Raw genomic sequence first — 17,409 nt, forward strand, 5'->3', positions numbered from 1 at the left:
CGCCAGCTGACAGTCAGCTGATGCAGGCTTTGTGATTGACAGTTTTAAAAGTTTTTTTGCCCGGCTCCCTCTTTATGCTAAGCAGACAAGCTGGGACGCCAGCCCATTGGCTGACTCGCGTTAGTCAACTTCCCATTTGAAATCTGACGTCGGGTCCTCTATAAAAGGGGCGATGCTTTTAAACAGAGAGTCGGCGATTCCCGTCCTGCAGCTAAAATCGCAACTCGCGCTGGGGGCTTCGCCTGATTTTATTTTATCCCAACCCCAACCCCACCCCCTCCCCCTCCAAAGCAGTAAACCATCGCAATATTATTTTTAATCTGTTTCTCTCTCTCTGTGTGTGTGTGTGTGTGTGTGTGTCTTTTACCTATCTATCTCACACCTCCCCGTCCCTGTTCGCTCACAGTCTTACCTCCATCACATAGACTGTGAGTGTAAGCAACAGCCACCTACAAAAAAATACAGAGCGGCCACGATGAAGCAGAGTGAGTGAGAGAGGGAGAGAGAGAGAGAGGGAGAGAGAGAGTAAGAGAGAAGCAACAATCAGACCGGCTGCGCAGAGTCCATGAAGCTCAGACTTAAAAGAGAGGGGAAAAGATCGTTTTTTCACCGATGATTCTGCACTGTAACAGATTGGAACTGGAGCAGTCCTAACCTCTTCATTTTGCAAACAAAAAATCGCCGAAGTGTGGCAAAGTCTTCCTAAATCCTAATAGAGAGGGAGAGAGAGAGAAAATCCAACCAACCACCAGCAAAAAAAGACAACAAAAAAGGATTCAAACTGGCTCTCTCCCCGTCTGCTCAGAACAGTCTGATTGCTGCAATCGCTGGCGTTTGTCCTGGCGTTTGGAGAAGTGGGCATCTTCATACCAACTGCAACAAAGCGATGGCATCCGAGTTGGCAATCAGCAACGCCGACCTACCCAACAGTCCCCTTGCGATGGAATATGTTAATGACTTCGATCTGATGAAATTCGAAGTCAAAAAGGAGCCGGTGGACTCGGAAGGCAATCCGGGCAGTCACTGCAACCGCATCGGGGGCTCGCTGTCTTCTACGCCAATGAGCACCCCGTGCAGTTCGGTGCCTCCGTCTCCCAGCTTCAGCGCCCCGAGCCCCGGAGAGCAGAAGGCGGCGCATCTGGAAGACTTTTACTGGATGACCAACTACCAGCAGCTGAACCCGGACGCCCTGGGCTTTACGCCGGAGGATGCGGTGGAGGCCCTGATCAGCAGCGCCCATCAGCAGATGCAAGCCGGCTTCGAGAGTTACCGAAGCCAACAGCAACAGCAGCAACAGCAACAGCAGTATGCCCCGGCGGCTGGAGCGGGCTTGGCCGGCGATGAGATGTCTCCAGCCGGCGCTGTGGTGGCTCATCACCACCATCATCATCACCACCACCACCACCAGGGGCACCAGCACCCAGCGGCAGGAGGAGGAGTGGGCACTGCCGTGGGCAATGCCGGAGCGAGCACCGGAGGCATGCACCCGCACCTGCGGGCCGGCGATGACCGCTTCTCGGATGACCAGCTGGTCACCATGTCGGTGAGGGAGCTGAACCGGCAGCTCCGGGGCGTCAGCAAGGAGGAGGTGATCCGGCTGAAGCAGAAGCGGCGGACCCTGAAGAACCGCGGCTACGCTCAGTCCTGCCGCTTCAAGCGGGTGCAGCAGAGGCACATGCTGGAACGCGAGAAGTCGCAGCTCCAGCAGCAGGTCGAACACTTAAAACAGGAGATCAGCAGGCTGGTGCGGGAGAGGGACGCCTACAAGGAGAAGTACGAGAAACTGGTGACCAGCGGCTTCAGAGAAACGGGATCGTCCAGTGACAATCCTTCATCTCCGGAATTCTTCATGTGAGTTTGTGGATTTGCTGTGCCTCACCCTCAGACCACCCCACACCCCCCCCCCCATAAAAAAACTTTTTAAAAAACTCTTTTAAAAAAAACTGGCGTTTCTCCCTCCCCCCAACCCTGTCATCTCATGCATTATATGCTTGCTATATCATTTTTGTGTTTTTTTTAAGTGAAAGGACTATATTATTATCAAACCTGCATGCTGGACATGTATGGATTTAATTAGTTTGTTGAAAATGGATTTTTTTTTAAAAAAAAGAAATCACTTATGGCATGGCAAGAAATTATATTCGTGACTTTTACTTTTACTCTTTTTATTTGACTCGGATGCCCCCCCCCCAAAAAAAATGAAAGGAAATGGCATCCTTCATCCAACGCATCCCTGAGAAAAAAGTTTTGCATCCGCAAGGGGGGAGTTACTTTAACTTTAGTTCGGGCCTTTGAAAAAACATCAACTCTTTCATTTTGTGTGAACTCCTGCAAAAAAAGGCAAAATGACAGACTGGATTGCTGTATAACAAAGACTGGGACTGTGGCTAAGGGAAAAAAAACAATTACTGCGTAATGTTTGGGACATTCTATACATAAAGTGGTGTGTTGATTCGCAAAACAGTATATAAATTTATTAAACATTGGGCTAAACACTTTCCATGCGTTTTGGGCTAACTGTGTAACTCTCCGTGCAAGTGAATACATCAATGAGTTCTCAATGTGTGCGTGTTTGTTTGTGTGCGTGTGTTGGATGCAATCTAATTTAATTACACTTTTATAGTATATTTGTAGAAAAGGAAGGCTCTGTATAGTATCCCTGCCGGCTGTAGCTGCGAAGTTAAGGCGTGTTGTGTAGATTATAAAGGGGAAGGTCAATGTAGATTATGTTACTCCCCAGTCTATATAAAATCGAATGCACTAAGGTAAGGAGTTTGTTTAAAAATTCACTTTACTTGCTTTTGTGGATAATTGGTCGGGAAACATCCAGGAATTAATTTACAGGACGGTGCTGCAATGGTCTCCGACTGAAAATAGATACACTTTTTTATTAATTGCAGGAGGTCGAGATTTTTGCAGTTGCGTTTTGCATGTTGGAAAGCGGAAGGTGAACGATGAGTGGCCCTTTACTTTTCTCATCAGACTGCATTTCCAAAGCAAAGTCTTATTAAAGGGGAGGAGCCCGTCTTTAATCTCTGAATGTGTGTGTATGCGTGTGTGCCTGTGTGTGAAGTGTTGGAAAATTACATTTTCATGGCGCTGTATAATCTCTTCCCCTGTGCGTGAAATACTGAGACTGAATTGAAATAAAATGAAACGTGTTTTATATATGATATACATTATAGTAAGCAAATGAAAATAAAATGCAAAAAATACATGTTTAGAACTTTAATGCATTTTAAAAACAATTATGCATGGAAAATATGACCACTGCCTGCACAGTGCAAAATGATCAGAAGTTTTGCTGTTTTACACAATTTTTAGAATCAACATTTTTAGATAGCCAACATACCCGAATCAGTTTTTACAAGATTCATCTAAGGTGTTGGTGATATTTTGTTTGATATTTGTTAGAAATCTCATTTTCTAGGAAGGCTTCCTCTGTGCCTGAGTGTGTGTTTCAGTTCAAATTTAACAAAGACGAGCCGTAATAAATTTTGAAATCTGACAGGAGTTTAATACTTTTTTTTAAACTTCAAGTTGTGCAAAGCTCTCAAAAATTATCCGGAATTCTTGGCTAGCCACATGTGATTTTAACTCACGTGTGTTGTCTTCCAATTCTCCGCCCTATTTCCTTCAACATATTTTATAAAATGTTGTTGATTTTTTTAACACGTGTAATGCTGGGAGGGAGGGGGGCGTTGGAAACATATGCGTAGTTGCTGGGTTTTGTAGATAGATTAAAACTTGCGAAGCACCTGAAAATGGTTACTGCGGCTGTTATTGAGGACATTATATTTTACAGGCTTCACACCCGGCTCGCTGTGTAATGCGTTCAGCAATCCGCCAGATCAAAGTTTCTCAGTCACTGACCTATCGCGTCTATTTTCATCCACAGTATTAATTTGAATGCCAACATTCTATTTGCTCAAGAGTTGAACGTATGGGCAAAACACCAGTTCTTAGTGATAAGTCTAGATGATTCAAAATAGCAACCCTTTGTGGGGTTTTTTAGCTGTAATTTCACAAAAAATATGTTTTAAAAATACTGTTGGCTAATTAACTGGGAAAACCTTTTTTTCTACTGTTGAAGAAATTTGCTGTTACACATGTGTGCATTTCTAGAGAAGAAATTCCTCGTCATTACAGGGTCCAACAGGACTGTGTTCATTCTGAACTGCCAACGGGGCGCAATAGCATTCTAACAATTCTTCTGAAGTCATTCTTTTTATTTCCACCCCAAAGATCCAAATACAAATAATCGGATCTGTTAGAAAGCGCAGTTTAAAATATCAAAGGCAGAAATAAATCCAGGCTCCCTTTTGTGAATTTTCAGGAAAATGATCATTGACAAAAGTAGGAGAGCAGACACATTAAACTTAGTTTTACATCAGTTGTTATCTCGATTAATATTCATTTTGCACTATAAGCCCTAAGCAATAATATATTTTAATATATGATCCTTAATGATCATCTGTCAGACCGCTGAGCACAAGCTTTGTAATCTCTAGTCATCTTCTACACTGAAAACGTACCAGAGCTAAGCGACTATCTTCAACCAATTATTGGACATATCCAGTGTTTAGGAGGCCGAATATTACAGTGATAATAGAGGAAAATGTCCTTTGAATGTTCTCACAAATCATTAGTGGGATATATCTGTGAAACGTTACTGCGAGGAAGAAATAAATAGTCAAAAAGAAAACGCCATTCAGTTTTGTTCAGTTAAGACCAGGTTGATACGATCTCCCTTTGCATAACAGGCCGCTATCGATCGTTCGGAAGGTCACCAATTGCAAACACAATCGTTTCAGGTTAAAGGGTGGTAAAGGTTAAATCGAGACAAATATATCAATCAGGCCCTCTAATTCAAAATGAAAAGCAGTTTAACTCGTTGGGGTCCGCTGCACCAATCTTATAGCAGAAAATCCCTGGACCTAGCGTAGAAAGGGTATTCTAATAAATGAGGCACTGGCTTGCTCGGTTTTGACGATTCATTTTGTAAATCGTCGACAGTGTGTTGTGATAGCTCGAGTTTGGAGTGATGCACAACTTCAAAGGGCTCACTGGCGTATGTTTTTACAACCCGGCCTAGTTTGACCCGTTCACAAATGTGCGTTGTCTGTTTGTCACCAGGGTTTGGGGGCCTGTCACGTTTTGAATCATGAAAGCTTATTGATGTGAAACAATACGTAACCCCTGATCAGATGTGTCGTGTGATGTCTGGCTATAACATCCACGATAGGAAATGATGTTTTGCATGACTGTCAGAAGACCAGCCATTTCAACAAAAAGCGAGCAGCCAGCGCGCAATAGCGATAAAGTCTTCCAGACGGGGCAGACACGAGAGAGGGGTTGACTGGGGCTCGGGGAGTGGCGGTGGGAAACTAACACACAGCGGTCCTGTCCCCCGCTTCCTTCAATATCAGGAATGAGAGTTTTTGTTATGCCACCCATTTAATCTTGCAACTAGTGCCACTCACGGATACGCGACAGAATCTTTTGAAATCTGTTGTAATCAATTGACCCCAGATGAGTTACTCTCTATTTTTAATCCCGTATTTGACCCGCTACATTTCTGTAGCTGGGCACGGGCAACTTGCAAGGGACATACTTCTTCAGAAGTGTAGGGACCAATCGCTGTTCTGGCGCTACACATACTTCACACAGAGTTTCCCTTTAGACATTCCAGCACCCTGCAAATGTCAAACCTTAAGAGAGAGGGGGATTTTAAAGAAAAGTGCAACAGAAAATAAGACTCTGGAGATTATTTCAGTCCCACGTGTTCGGCTTGGTGGTATTTGAGTGTGCAGATTAATCGAGGTGAATTAGGGGCATTGTTCAGTTATTCGTTACACAGGATTGTCGAGATTTTTTTTGTTTTGCTAAGGCAGTGACTCTGTCCTTTCAGTGGAGCTTTGATTTCCATCAGGGATAAGGCAGGGGGAGAGTAAAACGGCTGAGCTTTTGGTTAAAAGTGAAGGAGGCGTGATGTGACTGAAATCTGAGAGCTCCCAGCTTTAGGCTGTTAAAGTGCAGCGAACAGTGAAACTGCGTGGAGAAGCACAAGTGTCAGAGAGAGCCTTACAGTTCAACCTTTCGGTTGTTCCTCTCGTAAACGCACACGCACTTTCTGACTTTCTCTCACATACACAGTCCTCCTGCCAATCTCTCTCTCCCTTTCGCTCGCACATGCACACCTACTTTCTCTCAGACCAGCTTTGCCTTTCACATGCTTCGCCTCAGTTGGTGCACTTCTTCCTCCGGATTTTTGGCATGTGCACAATCCAACACATAAATTCACATTTCTCTCTGTGTCTGTCGCACGTACTCGAATCCTATGGCTGGTACTGTACATAGAGTAGGTATGTGTAACTTATGTATGGGCAGCAATACATGGATCCAGTATCAGAGTTCCGTTCCCAGCAGCGCTGTGTGTACCTACATCCCAAGGACCGCAGTAGTTCAAGATGGCACCGTCTTCTCAAGGGCACTGAAGGATGGGCGATAAATGCCATCCTGTGAAAGAATAAAATACAAGTAGACAGATGGAATTCAGTTTAATGAAGCCCACCGTGTTTGTTTTTTTTTCCGTATTTTTTATTATCCCCGCAGTTGACATGCTGTTGCTGGTTCTTAGAAAGCGACAGCCATTTCCTTTTCCCTAATAGCTATATCCTTTTCTTCCTCTTTAACCCAGATATCCATGTCCCGTCTAAAAGTCACTATTGACATTGCTTCCATCGCCCTTTCAGGTAGCGCATTCCAAAGCATAACATCCCGCTGCTTTAAAGAAAAGATCATTGTTTTCTCTTTTATGACGCACAGCGAATGAAAGTGTAGCATCCTGTTTCTTATGTTCAGCTCATTTTAATATTTTCATTACAATTGACATGGCTTGCAAAGAAAAATGTGTATTTATTTTCTCTTTCTTTCACTAACCCACTTGCTAATGACTTAGTCCCGCTCCATATTTCTCATTATCTCCTCTCTGTTGTAAAAAAATGATTTTGAGAACAGCACGTTCTGGGTTGTAAGAGGCTTAGGGTTGGAGGCGGGGAGAGGGATGGGGAGTGGGTAGCGGGAGGTTATTGCAGAGCATCTAACTTGGTCTCAACAGCCGCTTTAAAACAACGTAAGAAAAGTGGAACAAGAGGACGAAGGCACTTCTGAGTGAATGTGCAACTGACTTGAAAATCTGTAGAAAACATGTGAGAAATGAGTTGAAGATTGCTGGTGGAATAGATTACAAGTGTGTATTTAAACTGCATGCATTTACATCATTGCGGAGACATCAGTAATAGGCTGACAATATTTCTTGCTAGTGTCTTGTTTGTGTGCATATGTTACAATATTCTTGAATGTCACTTTATTTTTCGGAATGCCTGCGCAATTGACAAGTGTCTGAAAATGCATTCCCAAAATAGCCCATGCTTTAAAAAGGGTAAGTAAATTTAAGCTACAACAGATCGCTAAAAATGGAAGGGTTAATGTTGGACCTTGAACTTGGTTCTGGATTTTTCTTTAACCGTTCGCAACCATGCGAATAGAACAAGTTTGGATTGAACACGTAGGGGCAGTTGTGCGAATTAACTTGCTATCAAAAGCATTACTAATGGCAGATAATGAGCAATAATTCTAAAAGCTCAATCTATAAGATCTCGCCCCAATTGTAATAGTTACAATCTCTAGCTGTGCTATATGTGAAGATAGAGTCGTCGATGGAGCAAAATGTAACACACAAACGCCGAGCTACCTCGCAAGGAAAAAACCCTCTGAACTCGACCATTACTAAAGTATTGTCCCAAAAAGCAACATAAATTAATTATTTTGTCACAATGCGGAAGAGCGAAAACAGCAGCCCGGGAGATTAGCTCTTTCTCTGTTTTCCATCCCCGCCTCACCTCTCACTTACTCCTTTCCAATGCTGCATAGCTGCCTTATGCTGGGGCGGCTTTTGTCAAGTTGAAGGGAATGGGATGATCCTGGTTCTGCAAGGAAGCAGAACTAATTTGCTTAAAACATCCTGTGAGGTTGCACACACTGGATATTCAATATGATTCTGCAGCTAACATACCTTGCCACAAATTATTGATACCTCAACTATTTTTTTCTCTCTGTCTCTCTTTTTAAATCGACTTTACAGTCCAACAGCGTGTGCATCCGGGACTGTTGAAAGGTGTGTGTGTGCGTGTTGGGACGTTTTTTGAGTCCATTATGAAAGAAAGGGTACCTCATTGAATGCATACAGACACAGAACCTCAGATCTGTCTGCATACTGAATTCCTTTGGTGGAAGTGAATGGGGAATGCCATTCATGAATCGTATCGAGTTTATTAGGGATGTGTCATTGTGGGCCGATTTGAGGTTACAGATCACGAATTAAGATTTGCAAACTTGCGAACGCCCCATAAAAAAACGTCTCACCTTTCACTGTCTTTTCAGAAAGCTATGTTTGAAGATTTTTTTTCAAAAAGTGAGACGTCATGGAAATCTGTAGCACCTATGAACCAATGTACCTGGTGGCGTACGATTGGACCAAACCTCGGAGCATTTCTCACTCCTGTCCCCAGCCTCCAGGCGTCAGGGAATTCAATGTGGCGTTCAGTCTTGGCCAGCACAAGACTGCTGACTAGGGCCCTCTTTTCCACTAACTTGGGAAGAGGGTTATTCAAAGCACGCGCAGCTATACCCTCGCCAAAACCAATAACTCTCTTTATTACTTCCAGGCTCGAGTTCGACACATAAATAAAAAAAAAACAAAAGAAAGCAGAACATTTAAAACACACAATGGATGGAGGTGTACATTTGGCTAAATTCTACTGGGAATGGACACTCTCCACATCCCAAGGCGTCCAATCTGGAGTCAATTATTGCAAAATACATTTTGTCTTTAGAGGGGGGTGATTAGGGGGAAGTTCTTTTTTTCTGCTTTCTGCACTTGCACGTTTCTGAACATGCACTGCCTCAGCCGGTCACACTTCCTGCCGCCTAGGACTGTCAACCTGATTCAGCTTACCTTTTGTGCTTCGAAAACGGTGCTCATGCCCGGCTACATGGTCTGCCTCTAAGTTAAAGGCACTCACTTTACAATTATTCATTGAAAACACAAGATTGCGAGTCATCAAGTGAGCAATAATCTGTGGTGGGGGTGCTTACAAGCCAAAAGTTCACAATGCAGGCTCGGTACAGAATGAACTTTCCTCATTGCTGAGTGGAACCTTTTCAAGGTTAACGCGGAGTAACCTAATTCCTGATGTACATCAGCCCAGGCGAAGCATACGGTCATCATTAATTGCTATTCTTACATCCATCGATTGTGTTCGGTTGTGTTACATAATATTCAGTCACATCTCGTAGGCACCGCTTCACCGAGAAGAACACCTTTTTTTAAAAAAAAGTTACATTCGGTCAGTCAGTGAACACCTTGACTAAATAATAAGTGACATGAAAATGCACCAGGCTGGAAAGTTCAATGTTGTGCCTGGCACTTCACAAAGACACTTTTCGTGTGGAAATTGTCCTCAGCTGATCATCAGATTCTACCGCGTTTCATTTCTGGGTCCATCTGCAGCAGTTCGAGAAGGCAGCTCACCAGCCACCTTCTCAAGGGCAATTGGGAATGGGCAATAAACATTGCCCTAGCCAGTGATCCCCACACTCCATGAGTGAAGTCGGGTAGGGGGAGAGACTTGGGGCATCTTGGGTGTAGGAAAGGCTCTACATAAATACAAATCTATTTCTGGTTCCACATGTTCATTGCCGAAAACAAGATAGGTGCCATGACTATTGTTACTATGGATGACACCCATCCAAGATCAAAACATTAAAGATTTATTCCTTTTTTAAAGAAAGCAGGAGTAGGAAAACAAACTGTGTGTTCTTAAATGACAACGAGCAACAGAATATTCTGTAGCTCAAGGAGTGGGCTAGGTGGGATGCGTTTCTCCCTCCACTGGGCTGACCTCCGGTGGCAGTGCTGGTGAAATTTATTACCATTCACCTCGCCATGAAATGATAGCATTCGGACAATCTTCTCGGGTACTTTTTTCGCTAAACATTCAATTCGAACAGCTGGTGAATGGTAACAGATCGCCAACACTTCAACAAAGTTAACAGAAGTTGGATTTAAGAGTCCGCCCGTTGATCCAAATCAATCTTTAAAATATACACATTTTAAGCAGGGCCTGTTTCCTCCTGGAGTTCCGGAGTGTGGAGTTGGACCTGTATTCGTTTCTTTAAACTGGTTTCATTGGTTGATCTTGCTTTAACTTCATTTTCTGCCTTAAAAGTTAAGGTCCACTGGATCACATGTCAATTTCTGTGATAGTTGCAAAAGATTCATTTCATTGCAGAGCGATACAAACTGCACTTGGGGACGTTTTGTGTACAAAGTCCTGCATTTGGCCTTTCTTCACAAAGACAGAAGGAGTCTATCCCCCTGGAGCACACCAAATAAAACACAAGGGTAGGAAGTTCAGGTGTTAATGGTTCTTTTAGTGAATGAGAGGATGCTAAACAATGAGGTACTGTAGCTTTCGATTGATAAAATCAAGCTAAAGTCCTCAAGTGACTTCAAAGTAAGAATGCAAGGATGAAAGAAAAAGGAGGGAACCTTTCGTCGTACCGAGTCATTTTTTTTTCTTCCCAAATTCTAAACATGTTTGAGATTAATTCCAACATTATTTGGCCTCCTTTCGAAATTACATAAATGGCCCATCAGTCTTTTGCAGATAAATCCTCACATCCTTACACGTGACCGTACATCGACCGTATGGGTGGTAATGTGGCTCAGTGGTTAGCACGGCTGCCTCACAGCGCCAGGGACCCGGGTTCAATTCCACCCTCAGGCGACTGTCTATATGGAGTTTGCACTTTTCCCCGTGTCTGCGTGGTTTTCCTCCGGGTGCATCGGTTTCCTCCCACAGTCACAAACATGTGCAGGTTAGGTGGATTGGCCATGCTAAATTGTCTGTAGTGGCCAGGGGTGGGAAATGCCTTGTTACAGGGAAAGGGTAGGGGAATGGGTCTGGCTGGGACGCTCTGCGGAGGGGCGATGTGGACTTGGTGGGCCGAATGGCCTGATTCCACATTATAAGAATTCTATCTAACCGGTTCCTACTCTCTCCTGCCCTTAGTTGTAGGGGAGTCAATGGCCTAGTGATATTGTCGCTGCACTGTTAATCCAGAGACCCAGACAACGTTCCGCAGACCCGGGATCGAACCCCACCATGGTGGAATAAAATTCAACAAAATATTTGGAATTCAGAATCTGATGATACCGATTGTCGAGGAAAAACCCATCTGGTTCACTAATGTCCTTTAGGGAAGGAAACTGCCGACATGTGACTCCAGACCCACTTCAATTAGAGATGGGCAATAAATGCTGTCCGATCCGCGACACCCTCATCCGGAGAGGGAATAAAGGGGGGAAAAAAGTTAATCAAATCTCAGTCTCTCCAGGAAGCAAAACGGTCCAAACAATCTGCTCGAGTTGTATTCAAGTACAGGGTACACAATTCTCATTGTTTTAAAAGTTGCTCCTGGTGTTTCTAAAAGATTGTAGAAATCGGCACTGCGAACGAGAGAAATAGGGGCAGTCAGAGTCACCTTTATGTGCTCAAAGACTACTGTCGACATGTCAATGACAATTGCTTAGCACCAGTTCCATTGTGATATTGGTGCAGTATGCTTGTGTCCGTCTGTCACTTCGGCAAACATATCCCTCAAAGCTGTGAATGGACCATACTACCTCGATTTACTGCAGTTTGCTTGCTCCGTATCGCAGAAATAGCAGTCCTGATGGGTCGGATGACTACCCGAACTGCATTCACAGGCCAGAACTAAAACACAGTAAGAACTAACGAGTAATTTACGATTCGCGCGCACACACCATCCCAACTTGGGAACAGTGTCTTCGTTACTGGGTCAAATTAAAACTATTGGACTGCCACCATTTAATGTGACTGCACCAGATAGTTTGCAATTAGCCAAGTAGGTGACTCCCAACCATCTTCTCAAGGACAAATAAGGATGGACATTAACACTGGCATTGAAGTACTAAAAATGTTCTCTAAAAGGTAAATATAATTAGTGAGAACTCCACACTTACTGGACTTCAGAACGAGTTGGCATGTTCTAATCTGGAGTATCGGAGGCTGAAGGGTGACCTTATAGAAGTTTATAAAATCAACAGGGGTATGGATAGGGTAAATAGCCAAGGTCTTTCCCCGAGGTTAGGGGAGTTAACCTAGAGGCCATAAGCTTAATGTGAGAGGAGAAAGATTGAAAAGGGACCTAAGGGGCAGAGGGTGGTGTGTGTATGGAATGAGCTGCCAGAGGAAGTAGTGGAGGCTGGTACAATTACAACATTGATAAGGCATCTGGATGGGTATATGAATAGGAAGGGTTTAGAGGGAAATGCTGGCAAATGGGACGAGATTCTTATAAGATATTTAGTCGGCATGGACGAGTTGGACCGAAGGGGGTGTTTCTGTGCTGTACATCTCTGAGACTCTAATCTAAGATACCTACATTTAACTCTACAATCGTGGCCCCTTTCGTTTGATTTTATTGATTTATCTGTCCCTTTCTTCTTTTACACTTGCATTTTAATTCGCTTTTGCTTACTTCTCACAACACCACAAACCCGCAACCCCCCCCAGCCCCCACCGACCTTTCATATGCACAATTTCCAGGCAGTTGTAAGTAAAAAGTGGGGAAGTATGCACCTATAATTACTAGTCACCAGGAGTTGATATTCTAGTTAGTCTACAGCTTTCCATTGGATATTTGAATAAATCTGGGTCCCTACGCGTTAGAAGTTTAATTTTCGGAAATGTTGGGTCCCTTCTCCAACCCCCCCTCTTGTGCAGGAAGTGGAGGACGACTTCACGATAGAAACCAAACAGCAGACCGCTGTTTTTCTTTCTCTCTCTCTCCTTTCTGTGCCTTGAAGTGTAAACCCTACTGCAACAGAGTACGTGTCAAATCCCCAGTTAGAACATTTGACTGGAAAGCAACAAAACCAGAGAGTAAAAAAACACACTCAGTAACCGCCAAGGCATTCAATGAAGGGCAACACACAATAACAAAAAAAAATTAACGCGTTCGTTCTAGCACAAAGGGGATTGTTCTGCAGTGTGAAGAGAACAATGCGATCGAACTACATGCTTTCAAATGTCACCCCACCCACAGCGGCGGCCGCAACAGGCGACACACAGCGTGGGTTTCGAGCCTCTGAGATCAGAAACTGGGAGAAGGGAGGGGGAGCCGGGTCGGTCAACAAATCCGAGAACTGTCGCATCACCCCGGCTTACCAGAACAAACGGAGATGACAGGTGCTGCCAGAGTGGAAACACTGTTGCACCCTCACTTGCAGCCTCAGTCAGATTGAAACTTGCGGATAAATCGGCGGGACCTTTGTACGTCCCGCAAGATTAACCTGATAGGGGTGAGGGGGAAGGGTTGGGAGACGAGGTTCAGGGTGAAGAAGGGGTGGTAGGGGTAGGGGTTGTGGTTGGAAGACCTTTTGCACGTTGGTTAAAACCAATTGACCAGTTTGTCAGTTGCATTCCAACTACACAGGGAACCACAAGTCGTATTCCAACTAATAAGAAAACCACGAGTCCACATTTGTGTGACAAAAGACAGGCTGCACTTTTTTTGTTGCTGGTTCGGACCCCTAACCTGAAGAAGAGAGAACTGACATTCATATAGTGCCTTTCACGACGCCCCTGGATGCCCCCACACGTTTGAGTTAAGGACTTCATTTCAGTATTGCAGTCAGGAGCTAAGTCATACAAGGAGTAGGCAGGGAAGTTTATGAAACTCTGGGGCTTAGACAGGGTTTTCACACCCAATCCCCTCCCCACCATTCCCACCTCCAGCACCCTCACCCCCAATGTACTTATTTTAGCCAGCTCGTTTGGAACCTTTCTTTTCACCACCTCCCTCCCCCACCCCACTTCCACATCCTCCCCCGGCACCCCGCGAGCTGGCACTGAGGAAAGGGATTGAGAAAGCAGGATTGAAGTCAGAGCGAATGCTGTAAATCTGAAATAAACAAATTAAAAAAGACTCTGGAAAGTGTGGAGAAAGGCAGCAGCAGGGTCTGCCACATCCGCCGGGGAGAGAAGCATTAGTTATCATTTCCAATCCTACAGGATAAGCCACACACCACCTGTCTCTAAGCCAAATGGCTACAGCGTGTTGTTTTGCAGCGCACAGAACCAGTGAAACTTGGAAGGAGATCTGTCTGCCGCTAGATTGCAGATAGTACACATTTCCGGTCAAACCTGCCCATTCTCGCTGAGGAACTCTGATTTCTGAAGAAGGGTCCCGACCCGAAGCGTCAACTTTCCTGCTCCTCTGATACTGCCTGGCCTGCTGTGTTCATCCAGCTCCACACTGTGTTATCTCTGATCTGAAACGCTTCGCCAGGAATGTTGGCGAAAACAAATTCATCAAGGGCTTTTCAAAAGGCACCTGTATGTCAATGTATCTAATCAAGTTGTTGAGATGTTAATGGCACACGTCTGGAGTGGGTGGGACATAATTCCAGGCCTCCTGGTTCGGAGGTACGGACACTACCACTACACCACAATAAGCCTTATGCGTCACCTATATATAATCATCTAAAAACCAACCTACTGCGATATGTTATCACGTGCCTATGGAGTAGATAGGATCTGAACCTGGGCCTCCTCTCTTCGACGTAAGGACACTACCACTGCGCCACAACAAGGGTCTAGGCCCGAAACGTCAGCCTTCCTGCTCCTCTGATGCTGCTTGGCCTGCTGTGTTCATCCAGCTCTACACCTTGTTATCTCAGAATGGGAAACATTTGCGGGGCTATGGGGATTGGAACCAAACGAACTGCTCCAACAAAGGGCCGTCACGGGCACGATGGGCTGAATATTCTCCTACTTCAGATGAATTAGCCTCTGCTGTTTATGCTAAGTCTGAAGTCATGAAGTCGTGACCCTCGCTGGCCCCCTAGGCTGGACGGCGTGCAGTGATGTTGTGGGAAGGCCAAAATTTCCGGGATGTTTGTCACATGCAGTTGGTGCTTGACCAGGTGTTGGGGAAGTAACTACAAGAATGAAGCAGCATCTTGTACTTATACTGTACAACAAGTACACGTGACTGGTTGGACAGATTAAGAAATGGGGCATCTGAAGGTCACAGTTAAATACTGCACCCAAAAAGCTAATTAAAATTCAAATGGTACACGGACTAATATATTTCTGTAGCCTCACATAGGCAATATAAAGCAACCAATGGAGTAGCATTTGAAGAGATGGTCAGGCAGGTTAACACAAAAGAATCATACTTAGGCATCAAGAACAGAAATCGCTGGAGAAACTCAGTAGACTTGGCAGCATCTGTGGAGAAAAAGCAGAGTTAACATTTCAAGTCCAGTTCTGAAGTAGGGTTACTGGACTCGAAATATTAATCCTGTTTTTTTTTCTCTATCTCTACAGTTGTTGTCGGACCTGCTGCGTCTCTTCAGCAGTTGCTGTTTGTTTTTAGGTTTTCAGATTTCCAGCATTCGCAGTTCTTTGTTTTATTTCAATTATATTTAGGGATTGTATGTGTGCGAGAGAGAGAGAGATAGAAAATAAATCACTTACAAACAGATGGATCGAAACACAACTAGGGTCCATTCGTTAGCATTTTCAATCCAGTTGTGTAGATAGTTCGCGGCGGAGACATGAGAAGGTACATTTAAGATAGAGTGTGGGTAAATAGAATTATAAACCTGCAAAACATACCTATTTGACATTCTATGTCGCATTCTGTAACCTTCGCGTAGGCCAGGGCATGTTAACATTGAGTGTGACAACAGAGCAGCGCCATTAGGATACACTTCATCAGTCACTGGGATGGATCAGTAACTCGAATCTAAATATTTAGAGCATTTATGGTAGCTTCAAAACAAATAAATATGATTTTGTACTTTTTATTTTAAAAAAAAATCAAAGTTCGCTCGAGTTATTTGACAGCTTAAAGCTTACGAAAATTTAAACTGAAGAGAGACACCGTTTCGAGGGATCGCGGTGTGAGATTGGGAACGGACGTGTGTGTGTGTTTTAGTATGTGTGTGTAAGTGTGCCGGTGTCTTTTTGTGTCTGTGTGTCTGTGTCTGTTAGTTTATATTTGTGTCTTTGTCTTTGTGTTGTGTCTGTTTCTGTTGGTGTTTTTGCGCTTGCATGTGTGTCTATCTGTTATTTTTTTTGAGTACCTTTAGTCCTGGTCTAGATGTGTGTATCTGCATGTGTCCGTATATGTGTTCTTGCGCACGTGATTGCGTTCTTGTGCGTGTGTTTGTGCGCGTCTATGTGTATGTTCTTGTGTGTGTTTGTATTCTTGTATATGTGTCCTTGTTGTTGTGTTTGCATTCTTGTATGTCTGTGTTCTTGTGTGTGTACGTGTGTTCTTGTATGCGCGTACCATTTTGTGCCTGCTTTGTATGTTCGTGTCTGTTTTTGTGTGTTTTATTTGCATTTGTGTTTTTTTCTACATTTGTGCATGTGTGTCGGTATCGGAGAGACTGTATTAGATTGCGATTTGTTCCAAGTCATTTACTGGCTTGTATAATGCTATATCCACGACCAAGCTTCCTCGAAGTTGTGTCAGTACTGCAACATTCAGGATGGTCGATCGTAAAACTGGTCAGACAATGGTCAACAGGGTTAGAGAGAATAGTGAGCAAAACGTTTGAAATAAACTCTGTTTTTGAACCCCTTATGCTAAATAGAGTCAAAAATAGGGTCGTTGAGCAATCCAGCATGGAAACAAACCCTTCGATCCAACTCACCCATGCCGACCAGATATCCTAAATAAATCTTGTCCCATTTGCCAGCATTTGGCCCATACCTCTCTAAACCCTTCCTATTCATGTACCCATCCACATGTCTTTTAAATGTTGTAATTGTACCCACCGCCATCTCTTCCTCTGGCAGCTCATTCCATACACGCACCAGCCTCTGCATGAAAAAAGTTGCCTCTTAGTTCCCATTTAAATGTTTCCCCTCTCACCTTAAAACTATGCCCTTTAGTTTTGGACGCCCTCACCCGGGTGAAAAGACCTTGTCTACTTACCCTATCCATGCACCTCATAATTTTATAAGCCTAAGGTCACCCCTCAGCCTCCGACACTCCAGGGAAAAAAGCCGCAACCTATTCAGCTCCCACCCCTCCACAACCCCCACCCCATGATGTGCCTGGCTTTAATTTCCTGACAATATCCCTGAGTGGTTTTTACTTTCCCACAGACACCAAAAGCGCAGGTGCATTTTGACGATAAAACATGTTTTTTTTTCTGTAAAAATCAGCAGAAACGTTCCTTGCCGGTTTGTCAGATGAGAGCACTCGGCAAAAGAGCACAAACCGGCTTTTACCATC

General features: G+C 44.1%; 1 protein-coding gene across 5 annotated transcripts in view; it reads left to right on the plus strand.

Moving 5' to 3' along the window:
- Positions 1 to 202: 202 nt before the first annotated feature.
- Positions 203 to 17,409, plus strand: part of mafa (v-maf avian musculoaponeurotic fibrosarcoma oncogene homolog a (paralog a)) — a 337,038-nt gene continuing 319,831 nt past the window's right edge. For 4 of the 5 annotated variants that reach the window (XM_048606084.1, XM_048606085.1, XM_048606086.1 and 1 more), the window contains exon 1: positions 203 to 1,851. In XM_048606084.1, the coding sequence (XP_048462041.1) occupies positions 887 to 1,851 (965 nt within the window). In that variant the 5' untranslated portion in view covers positions 203 to 886. Of the gene's footprint in view, positions 1,852 to 2,900; positions 3,186 to 17,409 lie in introns of those variants that run through there. The other variant, XM_048606087.1, reaches the window with a different exon arrangement.

Source organism: Rhincodon typus, chromosome 15 (assembly GCF_021869965.1).
Source record: "Rhincodon typus isolate 14 chromosome 15, sRhiTyp1.1, whole genome shotgun sequence".
Taxonomy (NCBI): Eukaryota; Metazoa; Chordata; class Chondrichthyes; order Orectolobiformes; family Rhincodontidae; genus Rhincodon; species Rhincodon typus.